Source organism: Lathamus discolor, chromosome 1 (genome assembly GCF_037157495.1).
Source record: "Lathamus discolor isolate bLatDis1 chromosome 1, bLatDis1.hap1, whole genome shotgun sequence".
Lineage (NCBI taxonomy): Eukaryota > Metazoa > Chordata > Aves > Psittaciformes > Psittacidae > Lathamus > Lathamus discolor.
The window spans coordinates 114,903,598-114,922,230 of NC_088884.1; the positions used below are offsets into that span (position 1 = coordinate 114,903,598).

General features: G+C 45.0%; 1 protein-coding gene across 1 annotated transcript in view; it reads left to right on the plus strand.

Annotated features, from left to right (window-relative positions):
* Nucleotides 1-18,226, plus strand: part of UNC5C (unc-5 netrin receptor C) — a 254,616-nt gene extending 236,390 nt beyond the window's left edge. Inside the window, exons 12-17 of the mRNA XM_065691615.1 lie at nucleotides 2,373-2,541; nucleotides 4,851-5,084; nucleotides 9,807-9,956; nucleotides 10,192-10,356; nucleotides 13,262-13,440; nucleotides 13,784-18,226. Coding sequence (XP_065547687.1) covers nucleotides 2,373-2,541; nucleotides 4,851-5,084; nucleotides 9,807-9,956; nucleotides 10,192-10,356; nucleotides 13,262-13,440; nucleotides 13,784-13,949 — 1,063 coding nt within the window. The 3' untranslated portion in view covers nucleotides 13,950-18,226. The remainder of the gene's footprint in view (nucleotides 1-2,372; nucleotides 2,542-4,850; nucleotides 5,085-9,806; nucleotides 9,957-10,191; nucleotides 10,357-13,261; nucleotides 13,441-13,783) is intronic.
* Nucleotides 18,227-18,633: the final 407 nt, after the last annotated feature.

Consider the following 18,633-nt stretch of genomic DNA (forward strand, 5'->3'; position numbering starts at 1 on the left):
TCTTGTCAATTTTAACTCATTTTTCACCTAAAATTATATTTTTGTTTATGGCAATCATGATATATTTCCTCCTAAATTATTTTTGACTGCTGGTTTTGTAATTCAGTCAAAAAACTATGATAACTTGTTGGGTTTTTTTCTTTCTTCTTCATGGGTCAGTAGTCTTTCAGATGAAAGTTAGGTTAACAAGATGATTAAGTCTGTAGCTTGTTATATCTGTAGCTTTGCAGACAAATACTGTAATTTTGAAAGATCTTTTCCATAAAACATTGTGGTTTTTGAAATTTCTTCTATTTTAGACTGCAGGAGACTGTTTGAATGCTCATTAATGCACAAGGTAATGACCATGTAAAATCACCACTGGCACAATGGGAGTGTTTTGAAGCTTCTTGTTGCTTCTTACAAAGAAAAATGAAGGAAAAAAAAAAGTAAATGAGTCTGAGGAAGAAGGGAAGAAGTAACATTTTAGTCAAAAACTGTCCAATGATTTGTTCAGTTCAGTCTTGCAACAGAATGACCACTGATCTTCTAAATCCTTGAATCCAGAGATCCCTGCAGCATGCAAGAGGAGCTGGACTAGCTAATCTAGCTGCCAGTGTTTCATTTCTTTTGTGTACTATTTGTTAAGCTAAAATAGCCAGCATAATACATGATAGCTGTCCAGATTGTTATACTTTACATCTTTTTTGAAAGGCAGCTATATCACAGCTGTTTCTTTCCAGTCCGTGGCTCTTCAGAAACAATTGTTAAGTCATTTAGTAAACTCATCAGTTAATTTCCATGGATGCATATCATCTGGATTTACTGATTTGCATAGATTTAAATTTTTCCATGCTGGACCTTTTTTGGTTTTATTTTTGTTTCCTCAAATGTTACAAAAACCTTCTACAACATTTGTAGCAACAACAGATACTTTTCAGAAGCGCCTTCATCCCACTTTGAAAAAAGGATTTTGTAAAACTGTGTATTTTGAGTTCTATGAGGTTAATAGAATATTCAGGGAGAATTAAGGTGGACAAAATTAAGATATGCCTGTGAACATGTCTTTGCAATAACCAGAATAGGTGCAATAAATTGTGTATCAAAACAGCTTTTGTAGTGATTTGACCTCCCTGGAAACGTAATCTAAGATTACAGCTATCTATTTTGCTTTCTTTTAGTGAAGGTTGAGAGTTGCAGAAATAAACAGTAGCTAATGCTCTTTCAACTAATTCCACTAAGACCAATACAGCTGTAAATAAATAGAAGCATTTGTAAATCAACAAGGGATTGAAACTTAGCTGGAGCAGAGGATGGGAGGTCCTGTGGGCAGATACGGAATTTACGCGCAGATCACACTGAACACTTTTAATCTCCTGCTTGCTGGTTTCTGGATCATGAATTTGTCCTCTGTATTATTTAGGGAGGCAGTTGATGAGGCGCAGTCAGCTGTATTTGTCATACACCAGATGTCGGGATAGTTAAAGTCACTCATGCTTCCTCTGTTTTTAAGCTTCTCAGCAGTTGATCTGGGATAGTTTACAAGTGCACATGGGTGCACATACACACTCACAATCATTTTCAAGCTACAGTGTATTCTGTGTATCATAAATATTTACATGATATGCTGTAACACCCATTGCTGATGACTAGCAGCAAGTGTACTGGACAATAGCTGTGGGTTTAACTGAACAGCTCTGGGTTATCACTAGAAAACTTGGTCTTTGCAAGTGTGTTTTGCTCTCTGCACAATTCCTTAGCAGCCCTTTGCCTTTTCTCCTCTACTGCTGGTGACATCTGCTCCCCACAGGCGTATTTGTGTTATCTGTTCTAGTAGATCTGAAAGCCTTTTAAGTAAAATGGAGTGTCAGTGGGTTTGGTGACGACTGTGAACTCATACTGCACATCTCAGATGTGCTGTATACCACTTAGGAGGTTTCAGACTTGCTTATTAGTTCATCTCTTCCTCTGTTCTTCAATTTTCTCTGTCCAGACAGTAAATAATGCTCACACGTGGAGCTTACAAGAGCTACCGTTCAGTTTTGTATGTGGCTAAATATACAAACATAAACAACTGCCAAATGCAGCAGTGACCACATTTTGGCAGTGGCTGAAATGAAGCTTCTGCATACGGTCTGCAAGCATCCTTCAGAGTGGAGGGTGCTCAGCAAATGTGGTCTGTAATCCGCTGCCTGAGCCTGCATTTGGATAAATGGGTGGTATTTGGAAAAATAAAACACATTTTGTGATTTGGAAAAAAAAGCAAGCAACAAAACCCAAACCAAACCCACCCATTCTTTGCTTGCACAATCTTTTTACTTTTGCATACCTGAATGTACCAGTTTGCCTTTTTCAGCTCATTTAATGTATCCATTTTTCTGTTCCTCCATCAGGCCACCCATAGAAGACAACCAGACCCTGCTGACACCGGTGGTGAGCTGTGGCCCACCAGGAGCCCTGCTAACCCGGCCCATCATTTTAACCATGCACCACTGTGCAGAACCGAACACGGAGGACTGGCAGATCCAGCTGAAGCACCAGGCTGCCCAGGGGCCATGGGAGGTAAGGCTCAGGAGCTCCATCTTTGTACTGACTGCACACAGGGCTCTCTGCTAGTCCTTCAGCTGCTGTTTTGGGGGTTTTCTGTGTGAGATGCACAGCTGCTACAAGCAGGCAGCAGTACCCTTCAACACCAGGTGTCAAAGCTGCCCACTGCCCATGCAGAGCTGCTGTCTTGGGGCAGTTTGGTGCCTCCTATTTCTAGCTATTTTCCATCAAATAGCCTTCACCATAGGATTTTGGCACTTGGGCTTTTGGTCGTGTCGGGATGTAGTGCCAAAGTCATGGGGACACAAGGAAAAGGCAAAATAAAAAAAAGTGGCTGAAAGAGTTTCTCACTTAACCTTAGAGATAAGAAAATGTTTTTTACAGAACAGTTTTCATTCTCCTGGTTCACAGTCTGTTTTCAAGAAAGTGAAAATAGTGCTGCAAATGATCCCCTGCTTCAGCACCAAGACATCATCCAGCTTAATAAAACTCATAGACCTTATCTTACTTTTCTTTTTCCCTCCGAAGATGTTGGTGGAGCGTCACTTTCATTCAGTTGATGCAGTCGAAATCCAGCTCTGCACCATGTGGCCTCAGGAAAGTTGCACCAGTGTTGCTGGGCAGTGCAGTCTTGGTGGGAGCCTGGGGTGCTTCCTTCCCAGTACTGCAGCAGGAAGATGTCCTCGGGCATGGTGGCAGAAGGACCTTATGCTATAACTGAAGCATAAAGTGATGCTTTCAGCAAGGCTGTGCTGTCCTGGCAAAGCCCTCCTCTCCAGTCCTGTGCTCCTGGGTACCTGCTGCCACAAGTTTGCTCTCACATAATTAATTTGGCAAGGGCACTTTCTCCTACGGGTAGGTTTAATAAGGTCAGGGAGGCTTTTGAGGGCAGCTGGGTTGACAGCAGCAAGAGCGCCATGTCCAGTGTTGCCTTAAACCAGCTTTTTCATTAGTCCCTCCGCCTGTGGCACCAGCTCTTCTTCACACTGGGAAGGAGCATGCAGCGAACGCATGTCTGTCTTGCCAGCTAATCTGCACCCCACCAGCCTGACTCTTGGCACCACACATATGTTCCTTATTCGTGTCTGTGTGCTACTGGCACCTCTTCATTTTCTCTTCATCTTCCTCCTGCCCTTGACAGAGCGGTTGCTCCGCCAGCCGCACACACACTGTGGTGCCAGCACAGCCTCCGCAGTGTCTACAGGGTCTCTGGCCACCACATGATGATCTTTTTCCTTTGCTCTGTTCTGGAGCAGCTCCTCCAAGCTGAGCCCCACACATACGCACACATGTGCATACATATGTGCATATGCATGCACACCCCTGCAGCATATCTCGGGGCCAGCGCCTCACGCCAGAGCCGGTTGCTGGTGTGGCCATAGAGGGTGCAATCAACACTGCAGCACCTTGCCCTCCAGAAGGATTGTGCCACCCCAACAAACATGGCACATTTGCTTCCCTGAGACCAGGGTGCCCGAGCTTAACAGCAAACTTCTGTTGAGCCCATTCTGCTCAACAGCCTGCAGGCAGCAGGGATGGAACAGATGAGTTGCGCTGAGCATCATGTGGCACATGGTGTCTTTGCAAGAGGTGGCCGTCATCCGCTGCTGCCTTTTCACTTCTGCTCTCTCTCAAAGCCATTCAAAGCACCTGTGTTGTATGCAGGATATTACACTCAGGGCTGAATGGAGAAATTAGTAGGGGAGCTGTCATCCTCCTCAAGGTGGGGAGATTGTCTGCATTCTGGCTGTATGCATTTTTTAACTTCACCCTGCAGTCTCACCATGGAGGATTAATCTGACAAAGCAGCAGGTGATATTTCAGGTAGATGTGGCATTCGGCCATCGTAGAGGTCACTTCCCTTCCTTGAGTTTTTATAACTTCTTATTATCATGCTTAGAAAGGGAAAGGTGGTTATTTATTTGCACTGTGACCACTGATTCAGCTGATGTTAAATCATGGTCACCAAATGATTAGTTCTGCAATATCTTTTTCAATAAAGTATTTGTGATATTTTTGTTGTTTGCCTAACAGTGCTCAGAGCTTTAAAAGCTGCTGCAGGGCCCAGAGGAAAGAGTCACAAGTCTTAAGGGAGTGAAGACAGCAAGAAGTTTCTTATCACCACCAGCACCTCAGAGAAATCGTCCCCTCTGTGTGCCTATCTGGAAGAAAAGCCAGAATCAGGAACTATAAATCTTTATTAATCTAAGGTGCAAACAGCAAGGACTTTATGCATCATCCAGGCTTCAAAGGGGTATTGCTGACTAAAAGGAGAATAGCTCTGAGGGGGTCAGGAACTCTAACTTGGTCTCTTTCTCCCTTAGGATGTGGTGGTGGTCGGGGAGGAAAACTTTACGACTCCATGCTATATTCAGCTAGACCCAGAGGCCTGCCATATCCTGACAGAAACCCTCAGCACGTATGCCTTGGTGGGACAGTCAATCACCAAAGCAGCAGCTAAACGTCTCAAACTGGCCATCTTTGGACCACTGTCCTGCTCTTCGCTGGAGTACAGCATCCGGATCTACTGCCTCGATGACATGCAGGATGCCCTTAAGGTAGTTGTTGCTCTCTCACTTGCCTTCCCTTTCCTTCTCCAACAGGACTGCAGTCACAGTGGTGACTGGACCCTCTGCTCCCTGTATTCCTGCCTGTTGGGTTGTTCTAACAAACTGCTGTTACACAGTTTAACCCTCACATACTATCAAGTCTCTTTTACATAGGGATCTCACACTATTTTCTGCCTACCAGTCTTTTTTCCTTTGTTTACCTGTATCATATCTTGAATCCAAAGATTTTTGCATTATTAAAAGGCCATAAGGTACACAGGGCTTCGTTCGTTATTCATGTATTTTTAATGCTAAGTGCCAGCTCCCCAGAGATGGGGAAACATTTAAATGCTTCTTTGTAAATAGTTGATAACGATAAAAGAAGCTTCTGGGCTGTTAATCACTGCCTGCTTTTATGCTGCTTTATTACACCTCTTTGCATGCGGCTTTTTGTGTTCGGAATTCGCAACCGAAATAAACCAAAGCTGTTGCTGTTTCTAACTATGTAACCTTACTCTCACTGAATAATTCTGGCATGCACACACACTCACTACATACAGATGAGCAGATAGATAACCGTACTTGCTATTTCTCTTTATAAATACCTGTATTTATAGATGGTATCTATAATAGATGCACTCATTAAATATGTAGCTCCAACTGCACATGTAACAGCAGAAGGTATTAAAAGGTGGGGTTTTTTTCTTTAGTCATAGCCAGTGCAACTTCCCAAGTGCCTCTTCGCAGCAAAATGAGTTCAAAGCCTGACTCGAAGCAGAGTCATCCTGGTGCTGTAAGTTTTTGTTTCCTCAGCTGTACATGGGAATTACTGGGATTTAAATCCACTGGCTGGGAAATGTTTGTGGGTTTTGGAACAGTGACTTCCATTACTGCAAATGGCATGCTCTGTTTTCCTCCCCAGTACTATCTGGTATAAAGGCCTGGCAGCCTAGGCTGTTGGAGGGATACTCTTCTGCTATATGTATAAGGAGAAGAGAAGTTATATTGTGACTTTAGTGTAGTCTTGTCCCTACAGGGCCTTAGAGCTGGGCCTCTGTCAATGCATTCGTTATCAGGCTTTTAGAAACAATTATTTTCCCTTGCCTAATTTCCCTTTTGTTTTTCCTCTTTAAAAAAAGTGAAATGGATCTTTCATAGCAATCAACCTTCAAGAGTCCTAATGGTTTTATGCCTGTGCTGCGTAATACAATTTTCCATGGGTTCATCAAGGCCTGAGGTAATAATAAGCAAGTCAGAGGGGCCTTGGACAGACAGCTAATGCAGTCAGAGCTGGGGGAATCCAATTAGGTGCTACTCAGGAGCTGTTGGTTTGTTTCTAAGTGACTGTGGAGGGAGTTGTGAGGTAAAGTTAATCCAATTCAGTGCAATAGCAGAAGGGATAAGGAGAGATGCAGGGGAACACAGAGGGACCATCTTTCACCTGAGAAGCTGCAGCCAGCATCTGGAAGGGGAGCAGGCTGTTCTTCGGGTTTCTGCTGCAGGTAGACCCCAAAGTGAGCTTGTAATTTGGTAAAGAAAGGTGAGTGAAGTGACCATTTTAATCTTCTTGGGTTTTTGGCACATCTTCCCTAAGACTTGAAGGCCATCCATGAGATTTAAGACTCAGCTAGCTGGTGGTTTAGAGGAGGACAAGCATACCTACTTGCTGACCCCAAACTCTTATGAATGTTTCAGTTGCACTTCTCTGAAAATGAAAGGTCTTGAGAAGGAGAAGGTTTAAGAAAAATGACCCTAGTAAGCTAGGTGTAGGTGAAAGAGTTGAGCATCGACCAGTGAGTGTGAATTGATGTGTACAAAGCAGCCACGTGCAACAATGTTGTGTAGACTCAAACTATGACTATTTAGAAAGAAAGCTGGGATGTTTGTCACATCCTCTCACAACTGCTGGCACCGCAGCAGCCCCAGCCATGCTGGGATGAGGTCCTTGGCACTGCTGTGTTGCCTCAGGGAAGGCGTTCACCAGGCAGCTACCGCTAGCTGTGCAGAGCAAGGCGTGCAGATGGGATTGGACCAGCAGGTCCTGAGGTTAAAAATAATCTGGACAGGGAGGGAAAGTTGTAGACAGCAAGTGAGGCACCAGGTGCCGTATCTCGGTGTCTTGGGGCTGGCTGCTCCAGGCAAGGCATGGCAAGAAGAGGGAAGAGCAGTGTGAAATGTTACCATGATGGGATGTATGAGGTTTGGAAGAGCCTTTGTAGGGGATTATTTGTTTATTTTAATAGGCAACCAAATGCATTCTGTTATTATTTACAACTTGGAATGAGTGTGCCATATGCTGAATGTATCCTAACAGCCACCAAAGGAAGACAAGCATTTGCTGTATAAGGCACAGTGCTGTGTTTATCCAGGCTTTTCCCTGTCATCATGCAGCATAAGTGCTTGCTGCCGAACTGCCAGCACCCACAGTACATACAGTAGGGAAGTGTAATGACTTTGTCATCAATAAGGGCTCGGTTATTGTGGGAGCGGCTTAGCAGGGTACCTGGGGCTCTGAAGCAAAGTGAGTTCAGTGCTGATCATGTGTGTGTCATCCTCTGCCCTACAGGGTCCTAAGCCACCTGGATGAGATGCTCACAAAAATGCTTTTTGGGGAAGGTTGAGGGTAGCTGTGCCTTTGAGCCCTGGCCTCTTTCTTTTAAGGCTGAGTTTTGCATTTCAAGGGGGATGCCCAAGCTAGTCTGCTGAGAAAAAAAAAACTAAAAACCACCAATAATATGTTAACTGTTAAGAAGTCTAGCTGCTTTATTCTATTTATTCATGTATGGGTTCGAGATTGAGGTATGCCACCCATGTGTGGCAGTGTGGTGAGTGCTGAGCAGCTGGGCACATGGAAATGGTGCTTCTGACACCAGGAATGAATGATTTCAGGCTATAGCAGGGTGGAGTGCCCCAACCTGCCTCATGCTGCACAATAATTCTCTTGGTTGTTTAATGAGTATTTTTCCTTCTAATGAAGAAAGGCAACAGCTTAGACTGAACACCATTGCTTGCTTGTGCCACATGAATGAAGAAGCCCTTTCCAAATACAGGTAGTATCTGCCCTGGTGATGCTAATGTTGGAGCAATGCCTTACACAGCTCCTTCTCCTTGGAAGGGTGTAAGAGCGTAAGTCCCAGCTCACAGGAGTGGTGAGAGACAATGGGAAGGGTGGCCAGAGCCACCACAGCACTGGGCAAGCAACATGCAGCTCAGGTTTTGGCTCAGGAGGGTACAGAGGCACCAGCCAGCCGGATAAGTGCTGCTCTAAATAAAATGCCATATGGCTAGAGCCAGCCTGCAGGTTTGAAGGGTTGTGGAAATCATGGCTCCAAATTCTGAATTAATTAACTGAACGGCATGGGAGAAGTACTGGCTGCTCAGCATTCTCCAGTCGGAGCGTGTAGAGGGGCTACAGTGACCAAGGGTGGTTACTGAAAGTGGGATATTGAAACTAGGTCCCCAAACCTGGTGGGTGGGATGATGCAGCATCACTCTGCAATGTTTTTCCTCACAGCTGGCACTGCATGGGCAGGAGCAGTTGTTTGGCCCCTGTGCCCTGTGTGCCTGAGAGGTGGCATCTGCAATTAGCTCACGCAGTGCTTTGAGTCTTCTGGCCCTTCCAGGGAGGTAATTTGGACATAATGAAGATCTATAGTAATCAGATAATTACTATCGATTGCTCTTTAGACATCTTGACAAGGTAATTAGGGAGCACTGGAAAGAAGCTGGAATGGATTCATTGGCATAACCTTAATCTAAAAGGTTTCCTGATTTTGTTTCTTTTCCTCTAACGGTTGATAAACAAACATCATTTTAGCTTCAGGATCTGCCAGGTGCTGAGTTGGACCATTTCTTGTGTGCTAACTAGATCCTGAATGTGATCAAGAGTAGTCTATTTTATATTGGGCTAAAACGGAGGCTCCTTTGTTGGCCTGGTGTAGCATCCTGGTTTTGTGTGCCTGCGTACTTCTTGAGCATGCTTATTCCGTGCATGATTGGCTTTGGCCATGTGAGACTGCTTGGTTGGCTCTTACAATTAAATATGACTGAGACTGGCTGTGTTAGTTTCTAATGTGTCTCACGTAGGTGCCTTTGAGCTTGCTTCTTCCACGTGGACTACAATTAGGCTGTAGGTAGCAGTCCACTGTGGTCTCATTAGTTACTGGCATGTATTTATTTTTAGCTGCAGAAAAAGACCAGGCTCTTGGCTTACTGGCTTTTAATTAAAAGATCAGTATTTCATAACTGTGAACCTATGTATTCCTATGTACAAAACGCTCCATCACAGTGTCTTGCATTGTTTTGATACCATCCTGCTTGACCATTGAGTCTCAGCATAAGCATCTGTTACCTCCTGTATCACTCTGTCATAGAGCAGTTTGCCAGGAGGCCACAAGCCGAAGGACCAACAGTATGCATAGGCCCCATATCAACAAGACCTACACAAATAACAGCTTCCAAAACCAAAATAGTAATGTTACCATAAGATGTCCAATTTGGTGAGCAATGAAGACTAATATATTTCTGTATTTAAATCATACTCAGATCCACTAATACAGTTCTGGTTCACGGGGAAACAGAATCCTGGGCAATGCCTGTGCGCTATTTGTTTCTGTGTTACACAAGTTACAACACCTGTAGCAGCTGATCTCAAGGGATCAGAAGATTCAAAATCAGAAGTGTTCTGTCTTGAAACTTGACCACCTTCTTCCTTTTGTCACAATACTGCAGGAGGTCCTCCAGCTCGAGCGGCAGATGGGCGGGCAGCTTTTGGAGGAGCCCAAAACTTTGTATTTTAAGGGAAGCACCCACAACCTCCGGCTGTCCATTCATGATATTGCCCACTCTCTCTGGAAGAGCAAACTGCCAGCTAAATACCAGGTGAGCATCACAAACCATTCACACTGTATGCTAGCAGTGGGCCTTAAAGAAATAGAGTGGCACAAAGGGGTGTTTAAAAAACACCAGATGCCAGGCTACAGTCCTGTGGACATTTTTTAACCTGGACTATTTGCAGTGACAGTATCATGGAGCCCACAGTCTCTAGTCCTATTTCATCCACACTCTGGTCCCACACCACCCCCTGACTATACATTTTTTTGCTTTCATCCTTCAGGAAATTCCCTTTTACCACATCTGGAGTGGATGCCAGAGGAACCTGCACTGCACCTTCACGCTGGAAAGGTTCAGCCTGAATACCCTGGAGCTGGTGTGCAAACTCTGTGTCCGGCAGGTCGAAGGAGAAGGGCAGATCTTCCAGCTCAACTGCTCTGTCTCAGAGGTAAATTACATTGACGCATTTCTCTATCTAATTGCAGGAACGTGGGAGGACTAAGGAAGTATATCCTTTCCCACTGCTACCTGTTTAGTGCTTCTCTTTTTCCTCCTGACTGCTGGGATGGATATAAGGGATGGATTACGTTGTTGCTTTTTATCTTCTGTTGTATTTTCCCTTAGTTTCTCTCATCTGGAAGGGAGCATCCTCCCTTCAAGGGAGGGAGGAGGGCAGCCATGGTCACCCTGCTACTGCCACCTTTCTGTGTTTATGAGAAGGAGCTCTTTGCCTACCGTTCAGTGATGCATCTTGCAAAGCACCACATGGCCCTCTTTCCTGGCAGGCTACAGGACCATCATGTCTGACATTTCCTTGAAGGGGGAGAAAGAATAGAAAAATGTCATTGCCGTATGTTTGCATGAGCCACTCCCCTCTCATCCCACACAGTAACAGCTGTGCAATAGGGAGTATCAGATGGTCTAGTTGCAATAGACTTTTCTACTCATGTTTTGCTACTGCTACAAATCCTGACAGTTATCTTTGACACTTTTTCTTTTGATGGCTGACATTTTCTAGTAGGAAAATGTAAGTTTAGGAACATTTTTGCCAATGCTGTGTAGCACCTAGAGAGCCTTCATTTCTTGGGGCATTCAAGCTTAGGGCTGAGACCAAGCAACATGTTCAGGTGTGATGCGGCGTTGACTTCAGTTAATGTGCTGGTGGGTTTTATGCCTGGTACCCTTGGCAGCTATGAAAGCAGGCTCTCGGGCAGCAATTGCTGCTGGCTGACTTGGGGAAGGGCTGGGAGGCCACTGATGAAAGTTACTTGTGCTGTAGGGCCCCGATAGTGTGCACTATTACCCACAACATCTGCTTGGTTAGTGGATATAAGGTTGCAGATTCAGCTGGGGACTACACAGCATTAAAGACAGATGGTAAAACAAAGTATCATAAACAATTATTGTAATAAGTGCTGCATTGAAGTAATCTCTAATTTAACCTCACAGAGAAAAGAACTGAGAGTAACTTTAATGAAATGCAACTGTACACTATAATCATCTTCAGCTGGTTGTGTGTAATAGGGCCTGGTAATAGATTCAGAGGGAACAGGATAATATTCTCGTCTTGTGCTGTGATCCCATCCATCAGGATTTAATAGAGGGAGTGAATAATACCGCTGTTATCAAGGCTGCCTCCTGCAAAATTGCTCCTTGTGGTTGACATCTTGTGATGTTCCTGAGCCCCAGCAAGGGGCAGGAGGACATTGGGCTGCTAAGGGCTGGTGTATAGGGTTGTGTAAACTAGAAAAAAACTCTAAAATTCAGACAATTTGATGACAAATTCACTACAAAGTGTAATAACAGCAATCTGGAAACTGATGTGTATGCCTGTAGAAGTGTGAAAAAGACACCAGATCAGACATCAGGAAGCCTTAGCTGTGGTTCCTCACATTTTCTTCTGTGGGTAAGCCAGTGGCATCCAGCTAGTGGTTAGTCATTGCAGGACCATACTGTCACCTTTCTTCATTGCTGAATCTACCTCTTTGCTCTGTCACCCTATGGTAAAAATACAGTAACACAGTTACTAGTTTCCTGCATCCTGCCTTAATGGGCTTTCTCTTTTGTCCCGTTTAAAGGATGCAAAACTTCTGCAGATTCAACTGTCCTATTCTTGCTTTATACAATGTCTTCCTCTGGGACTTCAAAATTACAAATGCAGTGGGTGCCAAAACATGCATATTTGCAAGGCAAGAGGAAGACTGAATTAGATCTCTCCCACCACTTGTTTTTGAAATCTCCTTTTTATCTCATGCTGTCAATATTCACCCAAAAGAGCTCCAGGGCACCACCACAAATACCTGGGCTCTTTCTGCAGCAATCCTGATGCACCTGGGGCAGCAGGCCACCTCGAGAACCAGGGCAGTGCTGCCTCAATGTGTCACTTGCATCCCTTAGCCTAAAATAAGAAGGGAAGGTTGTCGATCTGTGATGCTACCAGTCACCACCCTACAGCCACTTCTGACCTAGCAGCATGGGTGAGCCCGCAGGCAGCAGTGGTGGCATGCAAGTCATTTTGCCAGCTCCTGGGCCGCCCCCATTGCCAGGCAGTTAGAGAACGGTAGCTCATTGACTGAAGCGGTGGGTTTGGGGTGGCCAGTCTGCAATGCAGGCCCTTGGCACCCAAGTAGGGATATAGTATTCAGCACTGCTTTGGGCATTGTTAGCTGAGGACATTACAGCGTGGTGTAAACCTTCCATAAACACCATTTCTTGGGGAAAAAAAAAAAAAAAAAAAAAGGTGTACTTAGAAAGGGGAAGAGGATTAATTGGTGTGTATAAAAGAGTATGAGCGCACACATTCCAGTTATCTATCTCCAGCACAGAGTTAGAGCTGTGTAAAAATGAGGGATCAGCTTGTGCCTGGGGCAGTATTAACTGACTGTCTCTGGCCTGCCCAGCATCAGAGGCTTCCAAGAGACTGGGTGCTCCCAGACAGATGTCAGTGGTGTGAGCCCACTACTGGGTCAGTGTGGAGTGGGGGGGCTTGGGGACTGCCAGGAAGGGGCCTTTGCCAGCCCAGCCAGGAAAGCCCAGTCCTGCCCCAGTAGAAGCAATTTGCTCTCAAATGTGTCAAAGTACTGATCTTTCATTATTTCCGGTATGTGATTAATTAAGCTGGACTAAATTTTGTCCAGCCATAGTAATCTTCACCCTCAAAACAAAAACGAGAAAAAAAAATATGTGCTGTCTGCTCAAAGTTGGTTATAAATATTTCTCCTTTTCAGCTGACTAACATAAATGCTAATGCAAGTGAAAGAACTGAGGCTCTGAGGGTATAAACTATAGTGGTCTCTTCACTCAGTAACAAAACTGTTGTTGATTTTTGTCTTTTTCTTTCTTTCCAATGTCAGGAACCTACTGGCATTGATTATCCTCCCATGGACTCAGCAAGCACCATCACCACCATAGTAGGGCCCAGCGCTTTCAGCATCCCCCTCCCAATAAGGCAGAAGTTGTGCAGCAGCCTGGATGCGCCCCAGACCAGGGGCCATGACTGGCGGATGCTGGCCCACAAGCTGAAACTGGACAGGTGAGTGGGGCTGTCTATGTGGATCGGGTGGCAAAGCCCCCAGGGAGGGATGTGCAATCAGGTCCTGGTGAAAATCCTGCTGAGGTGAGTGAAAGCAGGAGTACAGGATGACAGCACGTGAGGTGAGGACCTTGACAGCACTGGCAACAGGGATGCATTGAAATCATTGAAGAGTTAGGGTTGGAAAGATCATCTAGTTCCAACTCCCCTGCCATGGGCAGGGATGTCTCACAGTAGACCGTGTTGCCCAAAGGTCTGTCCAGCCTGGCCGTGAACACTGCCATGCGAACTCAGATATCCTTCATGCACCTGGAAAAACATATTTCCTTTTGGCTTGTTGCAGGTACCTAAATTATTTTGCTACAAAATCGAGTCCCACTGGGGTGATCCTGGATCTCTGGGAAGCCCAGAATTTCCCTGATGGCAACCTGAGCATGCTGGCAGCGGTTCTTGAAGAAATGGGAAGACACGAAACCGTTGTTTCTTTGGCAGCAGAAGGAAATTACTGATGCAGCCTTGGCGTGGACAGGAAGGACAGACGCAGGGAGCGGTAATGCCCTGTTATTACAAACAAGAATTGAAATGAAAACCCAGACCAATGAGTTACACAAGAAACACTGCAGAGAAGAAAGCAAGCAAACAAACAAACAGAAAAAAAAACAGCCCTGACCTTCACACATGCTCTCCTTGTACATTATCACAGGATCTAAAAGAAATCATGCGAAGTTGTACCTTGAAAATATAAATCAACTAATGTTCCTCTCGGCTTGGCTGTACGCTGCTTGGTACAGGATTTTACAGTTTCCTAGGAAACGCTTTTTATTGCTATCCAGATATATGGATAAACTTTCTTAACAATCCCAGTTTCTATGGATGTTGTTTACATCAAATTCTGGACAGGGGTAAGGAGACTGTCCATGGCTCTTTATATTTTTTGTTTAAAGCCATTCTAGACAAGGCTATGGACAGTTGGTTGTGGCTATTTCAGCTTACTGGTTTCTGGTGAATTCAGATTTTGGCTACAATTCTGCACATTGATTGTCTCACAATGATCCTCCTGTCATTGTTCTGTTTCCTAGACCTACTTGTAAAAAATTAGCAAACAAGAAAACCAGAGTTAAAAGGTGTGCATCTAGAAAGCAGGTACTCTGGGTGCTAAGCGGGAACGCGCGTAAAGTCCTCTTCCTTCCCTGAGGCAGTCTCACTGAGGCTGAGTGGAGAATAGCTATAGGACAGCAGGGAACATAAGGTTTGGAGTCAGTTTTCATTTCGCAACATAACACCACCTTTTTGTACCCCTGTGCAATATGAGGGGGTTTGATATGCAATGCAGAGTGGTTGGGGGGGGGAAGAAACCCAGAAAAAAAGAAAAAAAGAGAAGTTGCTATGATAATTATTTACTAATTAGTATCTAGTACAAGGATTATAATTATTATTATTAATATTATTATTGTTACTATTATTACTTTATTTCTAATTTTGTCAGCAGCAGAATGAATCATTCCAGTTTTTATGGCGCCTGTTGTCCCCTTCCTCAACGTCTTGCAAGACATCTGTCTTTCCCTTCTTCAGCCATCATTTTCTTCCTTCAAAGTCCTCTACTAGCCTACACTGGTTGCTCACATCATGTTAGCATTGCTGTGCTTCATGCCTGTTGCAAAGGTGGTATAGACTGGTAACACTGCTATAGTCACTGATCTGCACCCATAGAGGATCCAACCCAGCACCCCTCCCTGGGATGTTTAGCATCACTTTGGTGCCTCCAGGTTGCCCTAAGAAGCAATCCTGTCCCAAGGTGGCTGTGAACCGGTGATAGTATCCCAGTCCAAATACACGTAGACCACTGGATCAGGGACACAGGTGCAAGCACATGGAGGCACTGACGCTGATTTGTGCATCCAGTGTGGGTCTCCATATATCTTGCTTTGCTTTGAAGTGATCTGAGAGCCAGCAGCTCCCACAGAGCTGCAGGCACTCACTGTACAGAAACCTACCGGATCCCATGATGTTTATGGTGGTCCAGGCTAACTGGGAGTCCTCTGCTGGATCTTTTCTGGGTGAGGTGCAGCCATGTCCCTCTTGTCCACCACAAGCAGGTGAAGTGGGAACTTGGCAAAGGGAGCCAACTTTTGCCTGTTCGATTGTCACTGAACATGTATTTTGTTTTCTGCTCAGTGAAAAGACTGGCTCTTTGGTACATGGCAGTGCGTAGGACCGCAGTAGTTTTACTGCCAGGCTTCTCTGTCCTCTCCTGGTGCAGAAAAGGCTTTCTTCCCCAGCCTGTCTGTTCCAGGTTTCCAGCCAGGCCCTGTTGTGCACATATGCATGTAGTCTCACCCCATGTACTTCCCAAGACTGGAGATGGCTTGTTTTCTTTCATGCTTTTGGTTTTGTTTTTCCCCAGGGCTTTCCAGATTGCACCTTTAAAGGTAACTTTGAAAATGTCATCGGTCAAAAGGAAAGGAAAATTGCATCTGCCCTTTCTCCCATTTGACATTTCACAGGCTTAGGACCTTTTAATTTCTCAGCTCCCTGACACCAGCGGGGTTTTGATTGACCATTGGGCAGCAATCATAAAGCTCTCCCCTGTAAAAGGTAACCCGGCAGATTGCAAACCAGCATCTCAGTCACAACTGGAGCCTGGAGGACATACGTTTTAACTTTCAAAATATGTTTGCATTTTGGCTGTGTAAGCCCCACCTTCTTTTAATGTGGAGATGCCATGGGCATCCTTTCAACAGCAATCATCTTTTTCACCTTAGGCATCTGATGCAGCCATTGCAATGCTAATGGAAACCCTGCTCTCAGCTTCAACAAGCTTTGACTGGGGCTTCCAGCTCTGCCCTTTTCTTACATTTCTGACTTACCTTGGAGCTCTAAAACAGCCCTTAAAAGATAGGTCTCAGCTTTTCTCCCTCCTCTGCCATCTTCAGGTGTAACCACGGTTGTATTTAGTTCATACTTCTTTACCCTTCCCATGCATCCTTCCTGTGTGGCTCCTTTTCCAAGGTAGGTACATGAGCCAAACTGTCCTTCTGTCCGTTCTCCTCTTCGGCTCAGTCTTTGTTAGCTGATGCCCAAGCTCACTGGTACTCCTAGCTCTCAGTTTTTGCTTGGTAGGCAGCGTGTGCAGCCTTCTCACTGGAGCCTTGCTGGAAAGTGTCTCATAGTTACCACTATCAGTCGATGATCTTTTTGCCAACTCTCTGACCTACTCCCAGTGACTCATTCAAGAAAAAACAGACGAGCAACAGCCTTAAAGTATTCTGGGGAATTTTCCTTTTGCAGTGTCACTGTAAAGGGGATTTATTGAGAGGAAAAGACATGCTCTGATTATGAGGAGCATTCATGGAAGTGGATGGAGATCAAGAACATCACTGCTGGCAGCAGCATCACTGTCACTGGGAGGTGGAGCTGCTCTTCTTCCATTCCAACTGCTCAGAAACTTCCGCTTCCCTACTTAGGTGCTGAATGGTTTTTCCAGCCTTTGCTCTATCAGCCTTTATAGGGTCCCAGCACAGCACTGTGCCAGCTGCCTCAGCCCTGACATGGAGCAAAGGCTGCCAGGGGTGGGCAAGTTTCCACCACAGAGCCGCCACATTTTGTCCCAGCAGCTCCACACTCTTGCTTTGCCACTGCTGCTAACAGCAGCTCCCACCTCACCTGATGCTTCCTCTGCATTTATTTTGCTCAGGGTTTTTTTCTTCCTTTTGTTTTCCCCCTGGCAGGGTATGTGGCTGGGGAGATGGCTCTGGCATAGGCCGGTGGTATGGATCCCTCAGCATCCCTATCCTGCTGCCCCAAGGAGGGAGGTTGGGAAGCAAAGAGCAAGGGCAGCCGCTTTTTCAGAGCTTTTCGAGTATTACTTTTCGTAGGAGAAAAACCATTGTGTGGACACAGTGCCATCTCGTGGGGCTGTGCTCCAGCTCCAGCATGCCACATTGCTTGGGGAAAGGTTTTTCTCCCGTGTGGTGGCTCTTTAAAAGGGCCAATAAGTTTGGCAGAGAGAACCAATTCTTACAGGTTATTGTAACATTTTATGTCAGGGAAGCACATCTGCTTTAAAAGAAAAAAATGGCTACAGGCTTTCTATCCTCCAGTTATTACTACTTTTTTTAAATGCTTATCTTCTTAGTTGTCCACCTTCAGCTATGTGCTGTAGCAGTGTTGCTGCTCTTCATACCATCTCTTCACTACATGTTGGTTGCTAGCGCTATAAATAATATATATATTATACAAATATATATAACATATCTACTGACTTCAAGGAAAACCTTTTCTTTCCAAGTAAGAAACAGTGTTGGAAGCAGTCCTTTTCACCTGACTTTTTCTTCAGTTCCTCTTGTGTTGTGTTCTAGTAAAGGTGGCTGTCTGTGTATAGGGTAAGTTTGGGGTTTGGCTGGGATTTTTCAGAGTTTTATGGTCACAGCTGATCCACTGTATCTATCTCACTAAACAGTGCAAGACCTAAGTGCTGCTTTACTGAATCTCAGAAGTTTTGAGGCAGTGAGGGTCTCTTCAGTCAGGATTTGCTCCTTGGGAGACCAAGACTCTTTTTTTTCTCCTGTACTGCTGGCAGAAATGCAGACACTCATGAGACATACTGAAGTCTGGGATGCCCATGGAGCAGAACATCTCTGTCCCTTGGGTTTCTCACTCTTTCTGATGCTTACACATGGAATAAAAGTATTTACATGCTGTAAGCCCCTCATTGTGGACAGTGTCCTAATGTCTTCTATTGCTACCTACATTAGTTTTTAATTTGTTCTCCTTTTCTTCTTGTTTTGGGGTGTGGGGGTATGGGGAAAGGGTGGGGTGGAGGGGATGTACTTAGGCCATTGAATGCTCTAGCCAAGTAGTTAGTTACCACAGCTCTGAGGTTACTTCTAAACAAGATTATACTGGTGAGGTGTTTTTGTTTGTTTCTCTTTTAATCCCATGTCCAGGGCAGTTTGTAAACTAGCTTAATGAGTGTTCAGAAGTCTTTTCAGGTATTACTTTGTCCACAAAGTAACTGTTCGCAGGCTGGCTTACTTAATGACAGGCAGTGCAAAGATGTGAGTAGTTTGTGAGTGGAAACCAAACTTTTGGCCCTTCTCCCGCAGGGACTCCAATGAGGTTTGACTTTGGGGTCATCACCACAGTCCATTCCTAGCTTGTGTATGAGTAGCTTAAGTTCATAAAGTGAGCTGC